Here is a 15,058-nt window from a genome sequence, read left to right as displayed (position 1 = left end):
GCTACTTTCGACTTCTGTAACCATGGTACAAGACTCGTCGCTACCTTCGGCTTCTGTAACCACGGCTTATGGTGTACACGGGGTGGAAGCCGCCCACGCCCGCCGTGTAGTGCAGCTGGAAGTGTCTGCCGTCATCCATTGGATAGCTGGAAGGAAGTTGCTTGGTGAGTGTTATTATTATTTATTATTTCTGTTCCTCTTATTCCTCTATCTCTCTATGACGCCTTTTACTAACATCTCCAAAGGCATGATCGCGATGTCTACTTACTCACGCCCTTGTGTTGCTTCCTTGCATGCTATAATCCTCCAAGCACTCGTTTTGCTGTTTTGTTCCTTCGCGTACTTTTGCATTAATAAGGTGGGCCACAATAAAGATGTAAAAAAGAGCTATTATGTGAGACTGCTGGATGGTGCGAGGCAGTGTCAGCAAATACAAAATGGTAACTATGGAACCACTCGTAAACGACCATTTCATCATATATGGCGGAGTGAATGAAGGCAGTCCGCATGTTACAGGAGAATTCATGAGACGAAAAGTTTGTGTAATTGCTAGATGACTTCTCTCCTTGTGATATTTCATTCCTTCAGCCAGACTATGCACATGAATGGTAGGAGGGAACTACAAAGCATGTTTACTTGAATTATCGAAGGAAACTAGCATAACTACCTGAATGTTCGAAGGAAACAATCTTAAGTACAGTACTACCTGAGTGTTATGAAGGAACTAATTCAACTATCTGAATGTTTGAAGGAAATTAGCGTAACTACTTGAATGTTTGAAGAAAATTAATGCAGCTACCTACCTGAATGTTATGGGAACGAATCCATCTATCCGAATGTTAGAAGGAAGCTAATGGAACTACCTGAATGTTGTAAGGGAACTAACTAACCTGTGACTGACATCTCATTTTTATTTTTTTATTCTTTTGTTGCCCCTGGCGAGTATCCCACTTCCATGAACAAAAAGTGCCTGAACGCCACAAGAAAATCAACTCACGAGTAATTGCCGACAATCTCCAGGGGGGTGAAGAGGCCGCCGCTCCCCGCCGCGCTGATCCTCGTGCCGTCCCCGCCGACCACGTGGTATGAGAATGTTGTGAGGTTGCCCGCTACTTTGTGAGTCCGTTCCTCGAGGAGGATAGGGACGTGTGTAGGGGCTGAGTGTGTGGCAGGGGTACGAGATAGAGCAGATGATGAGGTTGGATGTGAGGCAGGGTTAAAAGCTGAATGTTTAGTGGCTGAGAATGCTTTGTGTATGACAGGATGTGGAACTCTGAATTTGCCTCTGCTAGCGGCACGGGCACGGGCAGGGGCTGAGTGTCTGGTAAAGGGTGTTCTTGAGTGTGAAGCAGGATCATGCTTTGAGTGTGTAACAGTGGCAGGGACTGTATCTGAGTGTTTGGCAGGGGAAGGGTTAGCTGGTTGTCTGGCAGGGGCAGGTTCTGCTGAATGTTTGACAGGCGCAGGGTCCGAGTGTTTGGCAGAGGCAGGATCTGAGTGATTGGCAGGAACAGGGACAGGATTTGAGTGTTTGGGAAGGGCAGGACCTAAGTTTTTGGCAAGGGCAGGGGCTGAGTCTTTGAAAGGGCCCGGATCTGCTGAGTGTTTGGTAGGATTAGGGTCGGATTTTTTGGTAGGAGCAGGACTCGAGTGTTTTGCAGAGACAACGACAACATCTGCATTTTTGGCAGGGACAGGGTCTACTGGCTGTTTGGGAAGGGTAGGGTCTGTTGTGTGTTCAGCAGGGGCAGGTTCTACTGACAGTTTAGCTGGGGCAGAGTCTGCTGAGTGTTTGGCAGGGATATGATCTGAGTGTTTGGCAGGGGTAGAGTCTGCAGAGTGTTTAGCAGGGGCAGGATCTGCAAAGTGTTTGGCAGGGGCGGGATTTGAGTGCTTGGCAGGGGTAGGGTCTGCAGAGTGTTTGACAGGGGTAGGATCTGAGTGTTTGGCAGGGGCAGTGTCTGCAGAGTGTTTAGCAGGGGCAGGATTTGAGTGTTTGGCTGGGGCAGTGTCTGCAGAGTGTTTAGCAGGGGCAGGGTCTGCTGAGTGTTTGGCAGGGGCAGGGGCAGGGTCTGAGTGTTTGGCAGGGGCAGGGTCTGAGTGTTTGGCAGGGGCAGGATCTGCTGAGTGTTTAGCAGGGGCAGGGTCTGCTGAGTGTTTGGCAGGGGCAGGGGCAGGGTCTGAGTGTTTGGCAGGGGCAGGGTCTGAGTGTTTGGCAGGGGCAGGGTCTGCTGAGTGTTTGGCAGGGACAGGATCTGAGTGTTTGGCAGGGGCAAGGTCTGCTGAGTGTTTGGCAGGGACAGGATCTGAGTGTTTGGCAGGGGCAAGGTCTGCTGAGTGATTGGCAGGGGCAGGGTCTGCTGAGTGTTTGGCAGGGGTAGGGTCTGAGTGTTTGGCAGGGGCAGGGTCTGCTGAGTGTTTGGCAGGGGCAAGGTCTGCTGAGTGATTGGCAGGGGCAGGGTCTGCTGAGTGTTTGGCAGGGGTAGGGTCTGAGTGTTTGGCAGGGGCAGGGTCTGCTGAGTGTTTGGCAGGGGCAAGGTCTGCTGAGTGTTTGGCAGGGGTAGGGTCTGCTGAGTGATTGGCAGGGGCAGGGTCTGCTGAGTGTTTGGCAGGGGCAGGGTCTGCTGAGTGATTGGCAGGGGCAGGGTCTGCTGAGTGTTTGGCAGGGGCAGGGTCTGCTGAGTGATTGGCAGGGGCAGGGTCTACTGAGTGTTTGGCAGGGGCAGGGTCTGCTGAGTGATTGGCAGGGGCAGGGTCTGCTGAGTGTTTGGTAGGGGCAGGGTCTGCTGAGTGTTTGGCAGGGGCAGGGTCTGCTGAGTGTTTGACAGGGTCTGCTGAGTGTTTAGTAGTGGGAGGGTCGGAGTGCTCGGAAGGTGCAGGTTGTTTTGAATCTGTGGTAGGATCCGGTCTTACAGAGTCTATGGCAAGGGCAGGATCTACTGAGTTTTTGGCAGGGATAGGATCTGAGTGCTTGGCAAGGGCAGGATCTGCTGAATTTGTGACAGGGACAGGGTCTGCTGAATGTTTGGCAGGAACAGGGTTTACCGAATGTTTGGCTGGGGAAGGATCTGCTGAGGATTTGGCAACTTCAGCGTCTGGTGAGTGTCTGGCGAGGACAGGCTCTGCTGAGTGTATGGCAGCTTCTGTCGATTGTTTTCCATCAAATGATTTTGTAGCAAGGGTAGGGTCTGAGTGTATGACGGAGACAGGAATTGTGGCTGTGGCTGAGTGTGCTTCAGTGATGGGAGTCGATTGATTGTCGGGGTTAGGGGCTGAGTGTTTGGCAGAGCTAGGGGTTGAGTGTGCTGAATCAGAAGTTAGGATTGTTTGCTCTGTATGGGGAGAAGACAGGAAAGAATGATCTCGTGCGGCGCGAGTCACGATGGTTTTCACGTGAGGCAGCGCAATGAAGGAGGGAGAGGAGGCGGTGCGTGGCATTGCGGCTGATGCCTTGGCGTGGGCTGGCGAGGTGCTGGACTGTGGTAGGGTATGGCGAATACGGAGCAGGGAAGGAGCAGCATGGTTGTGGGCAGGCTGGGGCAAGGCTGGGGCGGGGTAAAAGTACTGGGGCATGGGTGTCGTCAGCCCCAGCATCGCAAGGAGAATGAACTGTAAAATAGTAAAAGTGTTCTGAGCTTAAGCATGCGTTGTGCAATGATTCTGTGGGTCATGTGTGGGTACTTACAGATAAACCTGCTTGTTTGCTTAGTAAATGGTGGAAAAGAAATAACGTTGTTTGTTTTATACGTTGTTTAGTTTGATATTCGTTTATGGTGTTTTCATTTTGTTGCTGACGTAATGGTGATAGTTTTTATTTATCTATTTATTTATTCATTTTTTTTTATTAATCGAGGCGGAACAGTGTAGAGTATTAACCTGAAATCTGTTTTTTTTTTTTTTTTTTTGTGTGTGTGGTGTGTGGTGTGTGTGTGTGTGTGTGTGTGTGTATGTGTATGTGTGTGTATGTATGTGTGTGTAAAGTACGTACTGCACATATAAATGAAAATCATGACATGAACTTAAAACCTTCTACAGTTCAATTCTGTATACTTTTGAACCTTAACTACTCGCAGTCATTTTTCTACTATTTTGCTTTCTTTCTTCTTTCTTTCTTTCTTTCTTTATTTATTTATTTCTCTTTACATTTTAACATAACTACCCTTATTACTTTTCTTTATATTTTAACATAACCACTCTTAAAAATTATTACACCCTTAAAAATGCTTACACCAATTTGTGAATATATTTGTTACCCTCTACTATCCTCAATATTTCACTTTTATCCCATTTGCGAATACATTACATTGGTCATCCGAGCCGCGCCGTAAAAGGACCAGCTGATCGAGGGGTTCATTCCGTCATTCTATCAGTCAGGCCGGTGGGGATTCATTCATTAAACTCTGAATGCTTTCCATGGAATCTTTTCAGTTATTGCGTATCATAGTTATTGTAAACCTGCCAGTCATTACAGTGGGCCTCTCTGTGTCTTGTTTCAGTCAAGGCCACGATGAACATCATGAAAACACGGGTCGTATGTTCAAGATCCGTATTGTTAAAAGGTTCGATATCTTATCTTGACTGCTTTTAACATGCTATAGTAGAATTTATGAAGATTTCAAATGTTTTCATGGTTCTCTTGATGCATAAACATGGATTCTGCACGTACAAAAGAAAAATACTCATGAAAACCCGATATAAATTATTATTATCTCTAAAGGCTTGCCCACGCCAGGAAACATTGTTTGGAAACAGTGTTTACAAACCGCAAACAAATTGCAAACAACTTGCAGACTTTTTTGCAAACTGAAAACAATCTTTCAAACGTATTTGTTTCCCATCCAGAATGGGAAACAGTTTGTGTGTGTGTGTGTGTGTGTGTGTGTGTGTGTGTGTGTGTGTGTGTGTGCGTGCGTGCCAGCGTGCGTGCGTGCGTGCGTGCGTGCGTGCGCGCGCGCGCGCGCGCGGCGAAGGTGACGATGAATCAGTTGTGTTGCCAGATTGTCAGTATTTTTGAAGATCTGAAATATCTTTTTTAAGGATTTAAGAAATTATTTATTGTAAAATGTGAAATTTCAACCTGTGGGAGCCACATCTGTAAAAGTGTTTCAAAATCAGTCGTGGACATCCGAAGAAAATTGGTGAAGCCAGCTTCATCTACTCTCAATCCGCAAGAAGCAAGTCACCATAAAAGGCTCCTTTTTCTTAAAAAAAATTCCTCGCCCATCTTTTTTTTTTGTTCTTTTTCTTGTCCTTCCATGAATTTATCAAAAGTGTCAAGTAAACTACAGGCTGCTGCAGCAACCTCTACACTCATCGCAGGCAGGACGGCAATTGATGTCTGGACAGGAAACTGTTTGGAAACAGTTTCCAAACTGTTTGAAAACTGTTTCTCAGAAACTGTTTGCAAACTGTTTGTAAACATTGTTTCCAAGTAATGTTTCTTCGTGTGGACAGGCCTCAAGTCTTGAAAATATTCTTGGTGAGAACCCAAAGCGTTTAAGAATTCTGACCCAAATCTCATGAACCACACTCCTATACAGGCTACGGGACATATTGGGATCGTGTTATTTACCTTCACGCACATGTATGGGTGTACATAGTTCTGTACTACATATATACCTACAGAGGGAACAGCAGCATAGCAGGAGGGAGAGAAGGAATGAGGGGAGGTGAAGGATAATGAGCATAGCGAAAACGATGATCGGAGGAACAGAAACACGACGTTGGTAGAAGAGGAGGAGGAGGAGGAAGATTTATTGATTAAATGATTGGTTGATTGATTGATTGATTGATTGAATGAATGAATGAATGCTTGCTTAATTAATTGATTGTTTGATAGCTTTCGAGCGCTGCAACAAATGGAGAATATCAAACATCGAAATGGTTGATATCGAAAACAAAATAAAAAGAAGAGGAAGAGCTGTGGTTGATTTTCAGAAGTACGAGTATAAAATGTGGTGTTGTGGTGCTTCGCTGAACACAACACATATACGTAAAAAATGAAGGAATGCTGTCGTGAACACAAACATAATGGAGTGTTCCGGTGCCTGGCTGATTACAAACTAACTTACGTACAGCTTCAAGTACTGGTGACCTCTGTTTACGTATACATTTAGCAACTACTGCCGTTCACCCCTTCCAGCTCTGAAAAAAAGAGTACTAGGTCACCGAATTATTTTTTTTTTCCCTTTATTTTTGGTCAAGTTTCGCTTTTTGCTCTGTCCTCTCAGTTTCATATTTTTCTCGCTCTTTTCCCCTTCTTTCTCTCTCCCCTTTATTTTAATTTCCTGTAATCTTTTGTGTTGCATTTTGTTTTCTTTTTCTTTTCCTTTCTGTGCGTAGCATTTTTGTCTAAATATTGCTCTCTCTCTCTCTCTCTCTCTCTCTCTCTCTCTCTCTCTCTCTCTCTCTCTCTCTCTCTCTCTCTCTCTCTCTCTCTCTCTCTCTCTCTCTCTCTCTCTCTCTCTCTCTCTCTTTTTATTTGAACTATATCTTATTTTCGCTACTCTTACCTTTCAGTTTAACATTACTAGCACTTTAATACAATTTGATATTTCAGCGCCATATGACCTTTGTTGTTGCCACGCAAGAAAATTTTAATCACTTCATTTTACTCTCTTTCTCTGCGCTTTTTCTTTCGGGATGACTGATATTTTTGTGCCCCAACTAAGAGGTGCTGTGGCGCGTTTCTGCTGGGGAGGAAAACCTATGTTGTCAGTATTCTCCGTTATGCTTGCTGTCACCAAAAACATGGCACGTGTTGATCCAGATATATGAGAACAGCCACTCGTCACTGTCATTATCATACGAAGAAATAACAAAACTTGACCGTCACACCTTCTCTTCGTCCACGACCCACGAGGGGTTTGAAAAATTTAACGGTAAAGATATAATATATAGACAAGATATATAACGAATGCATTGAGTCAACTCCAGCACGACACAGTGAGAGAAAGAAAGGAAAAAAAGGACGGATGAAAAGATAAGAGACTGCGAAAAAGAGACAGTTTAAGAGCGAAAAAAAAAAGCAACACGAAAAAGGTAGTACAAAATTAATGAGTGAAGCAGAGAGAGAGAGAGAGAGAGAGAGAGAGAGAGAGAGAGAGAGAGAGAGAGAGAGAGAGAGAGAGAGAGAGAGCGGCATTGCTTTGTAGAAGAAAAATGCGAAAAAAAAACGACGAAGGAAAAATTCCGCGCAGATCAGAAAAGAATGAATGAACTGTAACATCATTCCGCGAACTGATCCTGCCTAATATACGACACCTAACCTAACTTACCTTACCTAACCTTACCTTACCTTACCTTACCTTACCTTACCTTACCTTACCTAACCTAACCTAACCTAACCTTACCTTACCTTACCTAACCTTAACTCTCCTTATCTTACCTCACATAACCCTACTTCACTCTAACCTGCCACTCCTTACCCTGCCCTGCCTTGCCCTGTCTTCACCCATCATCCCTTCCTATCCACCGCCATCACCACCACTGCGTACCTTACCATACTGCACCATGTCTTGCCCTACCTCTTGCTACCAACCACCACCACCACCACCACTACTACTACTACCACCACTCACCGTCCGCATCGTGCTCTCGTGGGTCTTCTGTCGGCGGGGAGGAAGGTTTGGGCCTCACTGCACGGTGGGTGAAGGAAGGGCGCCTTATAACCAGCGTCGGGGCGCCATAGGGGGTTGCGCGCCCTTGCGACACGAGGGTACTGACCTTTAAGAATGCTAGATTGCCGGGTGTGGTGTGGTGGCTCTGCTCTCTCTCTCTCTCTCTCTCTCTCTCTCTCTCTCTCTCTCTCTCTCCTCCTCTCTCTCTCTCTCTCTCTCTCTCTCTCTCTCTCTCTCTCTCTCTCTCCTCTCTCTCTCTCTCTCTCTCTCTCTCTCTCTCTCTCTCTCTCTCTCTCTCTCTCTCTCGTTATCAGTGCATCACCCTATATATTTGCTTCGTGTACTGAGAGAGAGAGAGAGAGAGAGAGAGAGAGAGAGGAGGAGAGAGAGAGAGAGAGAGGAGAGAGAGAGAGAGAGAGAGAGAGAGAGAGAGAGAGAGCATGAAATCAACTTAGTAATACAGCGCAAACCAAACTACTGAAATGAATGTAGTGTCCTCTAATAATTTGCAATCTCCTGTAGTTTTTAACAGCGGGCACCTGCATCGGACAAGTACAGACATGTTTCTATTCCTGTATGCTAAACAAACCGCATATGAAAGGAATTACAACACAGTCGGCGGTTTTTATGTGTGAATGATTAGGTTTTATGACCCTTAGTATTATATTGGGATACATTAACATCGTCCATTCACTGTTCCTTATTGTTCCTCTCGTCGGCGTCAGTAAAAGGGAAGCTTGTTGGCCTCTGTATGGTTGTAACTGAAACCATTTACATCCTCCATTGCTAACTTGCTGTTCTTCTCGTTGGGTTATTTTTTGGCATAAGAAATAAGGAGCCGAGTTTTTTTTTTTTTTTCTTTTTTTCTTTTTTTTTCAGACTCAGCGGTCACACTTTACTTACCCACCAACCAACCGCCCCCTTCCACCCCCCCCCCCACACACACACACACACACACACAGTATAGACACACAAGACACATACTACACGCAGCACATAAAGCATTGTATAGGCACAAGACACAACATCCCACACACAACACACACCACAGGACTTTACAGAGACATAAGATGCAACACACGACACAGAACACACAAACCTACACACAGTGACCTCAGGAATACACTTATGCTACTGAAACCACACGCATGAGACCCCATCACGGCAAAGGCACTTGTCAACCGCCCCAAAGTGTTGACAGTCTGCAAACAAGCAACGAATCTCAGTCTTTGCATCTTGTGTCATTTGTACCTTGTGTCACGCATAGTTTCCTTGAAGACGAAGTGTTCCTAAAGAGGCTAATCAAGTTGAGACAGGAAATCTCATCTGATTGCGCTTTATACCTTACTGCGGCTGTTTGAGAGGAGGACTGTCAGTATCAAGGCACTGCGGGAAGTAAATCGGCCGACCCGATTAGAAACGTTTTCTTTTCAACTTTTTTTTTTCTTTTTTTTTTTTTTTTTGCGGGGAGGGGGAGTGACAGATGAACCACTTTCACTTATTTATTAATTTATTTCTTCATTCATTCATTTATTTACTCATTCATTCATTCTTATTGATTAATTCATTCAGTTAGTCAATCACTTAAGTATTTGCATACTTACTCACTTTTTGTATCAGGTTCCCAAGCTCCTTTAAAAAGCAGGACAGTACTTGTTGTAGTATTTGAAGTATTGTTAGGCGGCGGGAAAAAAATGTTGGATCATTACCTGTGATGTAAGTGTAGTGCGTAAGGTTAGGCCAGACGATTCCTTTCTTCGTTATGTTTGCGACTACGTTCTACATGCAGAAGGGTGTTATTGCAGTGTGTTTGTCCCGCCACTCCTTGTCTCGTGGTAGGGACACAAAAACTCACGGGAATCTGCAAGAAACCGGCAGGGCTACACAGGCAGTCCCTGTATAAAATATACGAGATTATACCAAGTTTCGGTCATTGAACTTGACAGTCATACTACAGAAGTGATTTTATGAAGTATACATGCCTGTATCTAACAATCATCCCTATTCGTAAATTTATATAATCTTGACTTGGCACAAACAAATCAATTATCGGATCTATTGCAATCATTTACTCCAAAACCAACTTCATCTTGTATCTTTCTTTTAAATCCCACTCGGTTACTATGTCTAGCTTGAACGTGTTAGTAACCATCATGATTGTAAACCCTAAGGATATGTTTACGTCATGCTTGTTATACCTCTTACGCCCATTTAGATACCTGCATCAAACCCTCATACTCTATGGCTCTGTGCTGTAGTGGGTAGGATTAAGTATACAGATTGCTCGTCTCCGTAGCGTTTATGACTTCACGTGTAGATAAGTGCAGATAAGTTATATTAATTACACCTACGTTCTGTTGTTAATGGTTGTGAGGTTCGATCTAGCTTATGATAGTTTTTCGGTCGAAGAGGTAGCGCTGTCTTGCAACTCGTGTCATATTACTTCGTTGTTGCGGCGCCGTAACTCAGTCTCATTTCCTTTTGTTTATGCAGCACACCATACATGACGCGGAGGAAGGATATTTTTAGCAAGTGCGTGATATTAGCTCTGCCACATATGAGGGTCAGATGAAGGGCCACGTCGCAGTGTTTCTACTGGTAGGGCCAGGAAAGACATAAAGGTTAGGAGTAGAGTAACCTGCCACACACATTTCCACTTCCATTATCTCTTAGTCATACACCCTCTGATTAAATTGTATCAGTTGGCAGATTTTCAGGAGACGGTTTGCAGGTTAGACGATTTAAGAATGAGGGAAAAGGCTAAAACAGACTTTGGATCGGGACTACTTTATACTCGCAGTCTCGTCTTGCTTTGTTAGACCACTGATTCTGCCTCACTATGGTACGCAGAGCACGCAACTACAATTGTTGTACTGCTGGGCGATGATCCTGCCTCTTGATTTTTGCAGACGAAGGTATTGAAATTTCGTTGTATTTTGTTTCGTTGTGAAAAAAAAAGGGAAGGATATGCTAATGACACTCGTTATGTTATTTTTTTTATTATATTAACATCTACCCTTCTTCATTACAGTGTGTGTGTGTGTGTGTGTGTGTGTGTGTATGGCGTTTTCTGTTCAATTCCTTTAGCTTATACATGATATAAGAGAGAGAGAGAGAGAGAGAGAGAGAGAGAGAGAGAGAGAGAGAGAGAGAGAGAGAGAGAGAGAGAGAGAGAGAGAGAGAGAGAGAGAGAGAGAGAGAGAGAGAGAGAGAGAGAGAGAGAGAGAGAGAGAGAACCTACATACATGTGCTGTAGAACTTAACTGCAAGGTACACTTGCATATAAATACCTGTTTACTACGTAGTTAACTTTTACTTAATGTCCTCTACGCGCTTAATTAATTTGTCCATTAAGTAACCAGACGCTTTTATTATCCTCCCTCCTTTCCCTCCCTCCATTCCTTTCCCTTCCGTCTCACTTCCTGCCCTCTCTCCTTTGAGTCATCGAGGCTACACCCAAGATAAGACAGTTCACGTGCTAACGTAACTGTTAGTCTCTGTCTACCGTCCTGCTCCGCCTCTCTGTTCCCAGTTCACAGCAGGCACAGTACCTCGTTACCTACTTCCTCTCTCCCTCTCTAGCTGCTGCCTCCTCTCTCTCGGGTTCTTATCAAGCTTGTTTAACCAGTGGTTCGAGACAGCCACTGTGGTTTTGGTTCACTTTCTGTATGTCTTTAGTGCAGTTTGTTAACTTTTTACGTGGTTTCTGTATGACTGTGTTGCCTGCTGACCTATTTTTTTTTTTCTGATTGTGTTTTAGCGGTGTAGGGGATGAGTGAGGGGCTGTGTGTGTGTGTTGTGTGTGTGTGTGTTGGCAGCTGTGGGACGGCAGGGAAGCAACTAAACGTACTACACATGTCTATAATGTGTGTGTTGCTCGTATTGTATGGCTGGACTCGCTGCTCAGTACACTGCATGATTCTCTCTTTGTGTAATGAAGGAACTTGACACGCCTCGGAGAATTGTGACTCCGCGCGCTTGTTTTTGTGTTTGTAATTATGTTGCTGAAGTATGCTCGTGATGTTTTGTCGTTCTTAACTACTACTATTATTGCTGCTGCTGCTGCTGCTGCTGCTGCTGCTGCTGCTGCTCTCTTATCCTTTTAGTATTTCTTTTTTTTTTTCATGTCTTTTCTTCCAGTCTTTCCTAGTTTCCGTTTTGCTTTCTTTTTTTTTTTTGTTCACTCATACAGTTTCGTCTCTTCCTTCATATTCTCCTTTAATTCTTTTCTTCCTTCCCTCTTTCATTCATTCACCTTCCATCCATTCAGGCATTCTTCTTTGCTTTCTTTTCTTACTTTTCTTTCTTTTTCTTTCTTTCATTGATTCTTTATTACTTTTCTCCCTTTTTATTTTAACCTTCCTCCTTTTCCTTCCCTCCCTCCCTCCCTCCCGTCCTCTTAGTCATGAAGTAGGTAAAGCGTGCTCATTGAGTTCCAGTCCGCCCTTGGAAATGTTTCATTTAATCTTATTTCATGCATTTTTTTTCTGCTCCTTAGTTACGCTTGAGTTAAAGATTTCTGCTTCGTAATGGAATGTTTATATCTCTCACGTTTATATACTTTTAGTAATGTTTCCCTCATGCGTGTCTTGTTTCATGAACTTACATGCTTACATGTAGTTAGGTTTCTTTTCTCTTTTTCCTTTTTTCTAGTGTGGCTTCCATTACGATACGCGCGTTTGTTTTTGTTTTTTTTTATATATAATAGTATACCTATGTCTGCCATTTCCCTGTTTTATTTCGTGATGATACTGCATTACTCCGCCTGAATTTCTGCGTGCTATTGTAGGAGCAGAAGTGGTAGCGGTGGTGGTGGTGGTGGTGGTGGTGGTGGCGGTCGTCGCCGACGAAGCAGCAACAGGTGGCTGAGGGCGCAGGAAAAAAAAAAAAAAAGTAAAGAGAAGCCAGCTCATAGTCCCGATCTTAAAAAGACACAGAGGGAGAACCAAAAGAATAAGCCAGTTTAGTTTTAGTAGTTTTACAAGTCACTAATTTCTTAAATCTTCCAAGACGGATTAAAAAACCACATGAATTACTTGCTATTCATTCCACTTATATGACTGAATCAGTATTCTGTGAAATTTCTGACATTCAGGTTACATTTTGTCAAATCTGGTCTTCATTTCTAGTCACAACATTCTTAGATAATTATTTTCAAGTGTTTTAATTATTCAATTTTTAAACCTTTTCTCCTTTGTACTTTCTCAAAACACCTGATTTTTTTTTTCCCCCCGTCAGTTATATTTTCGTCTTAATCACAAAATATTAAATTATTTCATTTAAACCCATTTCAGCATTACATTTCTCTCCTTTCCTCCCACTCCTTTCCACATATTTTATTATTTATTTATTTATTTATTTGTTTATTTATTTATTTATTTATTTTTTTTTTGCTTCACTGCACTTTCTCTAAATAGTCTCGTTATTTTTCCCGCCCCTCCCTTCCTCCCTCGCGTTACGTTCTCGGTTGCAGTGCTTTGTTTTCTCCCGCCGTGCAATTATCGGTGTCCTGTTATCATCGGCCATTGTTGTTGTTGTCAGTAAATCGCGTTCATCGCTTCATTAAAACTGGATTTGAATTACACACCGATAGCTGAGCGCACTCGTGTATCCTTAGCATTGTTGTGTTTTTATTACTAGGTATCTTTTTCAGAGAGAGAGAGAGAGAGAGAGAGAGAGAGAGAGAGAGAGAGAGAGAGAGAGAGAGAGAGAAATTGTGTCGAGTAGATATTATGTTTTTGTAACTATTTCTCCCTTAGTTTGGTCACCATGTGTGGGTTACAAGAGAGAGAGAGAGAGAGAGAGAGAGAGAGAGAGAGAGAGAGAGAGAGAGAGAGAGAGAGAGAGAGAGAGAGAGAGAGAGAGAGAGAGTGTGTTCTCCCTTCACCGTATCCATTATGTTGTTAACTTGTTCTCCTCCCTCATCTTGTATCCCTAATTTTTGTATTTCTTCTACAGTCTTACTAGTACAATCTTTATACTACTACTTATTTCTTTACTCTCTTCTCTCATCTTCCTACTCTTTTTTTTTTCCTATTTCTTCATTCCTTTTCTTCCCAACATCTTGATTACTTCATTCACTCTCTCTTTCCTCTCATGCCGTCATGCTGTTCTGCAAATGGAGGATTAACAACATGATCATGTCAAATAATAATGATGTCGTCGTTTCACCAGCACTATCATCAGTACTATTATTGGCATCATGTATGGGAATTTTCTTGTATCACTTCAAAAATTTTCCCGTGCCGGGAATCGAACCCGGGCCTCGCGGGGTGAGAGCCGCGTATCCTAGCCACTAGACCACACGGGAAGTAGTGAAGTGAGAGGAAGTATTTTTTCTTTGTCTTTGAAATACTTCATTTTCGTATATGTGGGAGAACAAGTTGCTTATATTCTCGAAAGTGTTAATTTACCTAGTGCCCTCATTGACCACAGAGGTGTTCCTGCCTGCCGTGAGTGAGTGACGCGCCACACTTCTGTGCCCTACTTTGCTCCGCCCATTCATGCTGACAAAGAATTAGAGTTCGGGTTCTAGATTTCATTCTAAGATTCGATAAATAATTCTGACAAGTAGGTCGGAACACTTAGTGTCAGCATGAGAGGTCTGGAATTAGCGTCATGTGGCAAGTGTTTTATTTGAGTAACATGTAATATCGTTAGTATTAGTAAAGAAAAAAAGATAAAACTATGAAGGAAAAAAATAAACCTATGTTTTTTTTCACGATAAACTGAGACTACTGTGAATTAATTTATGTAAGAAGATATGACTCCTTAAGTGAAGGTGAACGTGATAATTGTACATACGTTCAGTATTTTCATTTATTTATTTATTTATCATTTATTTATTTATTTATTTTTTGCATGAAAACACAGACAGTTCTATTATTCTGCTTTTTATTAGTTGTAGTGAACCACAGCTTATTATTAGTTGTACAGAATCACATTGCTGTATTCCTCTCACGGCAAGGTGACGAAAATGAGATAGTTTTACTTCGGACGTGTCTATCTACTATCCAGTCTGTCTGTTGTGGGCATAAGGTGACTGTTGTGCTGTCGTCTGCACTCCACGCCAGCCTGGAGCAGCAGCACGCGGGGATATGCAGCGCTTGTATCAGACTACTTCATATTGCACGCATCATCCTGCACCAGTTGTCCGGCAGCAACTTTTACCAACACAGAACAATAACGAAATCTAATGTAAAGAGATGATTTATTTATTTATTTTTTTTTTTTTTTGTGTGTATGTGTGTGTGGTTGGCAGAATGTGAGACAGAGAGAGAGAGAGAGAGAGAGGAGAGAGAGAGAGAGAGAGAGAGAGAGAGAGAGAGAGAGAGAGAGAGAGAGAGAGAGAGAGAGATTATTTAAGCTGATGATTTCCTCTACTGTATTTGAAGTTAACTTAACGAAAATAAAAGTTTAGTAGTAATAGCAGCAGTAGT

General features: G+C 43.2%; 2 protein-coding genes and 1 non-coding gene across 3 annotated transcripts in view; 1 reads left to right on the top strand and 2 right to left on the bottom strand.

Moving 5' to 3' along the window:
- The first annotated feature begins 22 nt into the window (after positions 1 to 22).
- The window catches only part of LOC135099705 (cell surface glycoprotein 1-like), a 164,103-nt gene continuing 149,067 nt past the window's right edge, over positions 23 to 15,058 (top strand). Inside the window, exon 1 of the mRNA XM_064002138.1 lies at positions 23 to 164. The gene's annotated coding sequence lies outside the window, so the exon portion shown is untranslated. The remainder of the gene's footprint in view (positions 165 to 15,058) is intronic.
- LOC135097679 (uncharacterized) lies at positions 994 to 7,589 on the bottom strand. The gene is made up of 2 exons (XM_063999628.1): positions 7,581 to 7,589; positions 994 to 3,609 (listed from the first exon to the last, which is right to left on the bottom strand). Exons 1-2 carry the CDS (start codon positions 7,587 to 7,589, stop codon positions 994 to 996), a joined length of 2,625 nt encoding a protein of 874 aa, XP_063855698.1.
- Trnae-cuc (transfer RNA glutamic acid (anticodon CUC)) lies at positions 13,857 to 13,929 on the bottom strand. Its single transcript has one exon. It is a non-coding gene; the product is annotated as a tRNA-Glu (tRNA).

Source organism: Scylla paramamosain, chromosome 4 (genome assembly GCF_035594125.1).
Source record: "Scylla paramamosain isolate STU-SP2022 chromosome 4, ASM3559412v1, whole genome shotgun sequence".
NCBI classification, from domain to species: Eukaryota; Metazoa; Arthropoda; class Malacostraca; order Decapoda; family Portunidae; genus Scylla; species Scylla paramamosain.
This window is presented reverse-complemented; position numbering and strand designations above follow the sequence as displayed.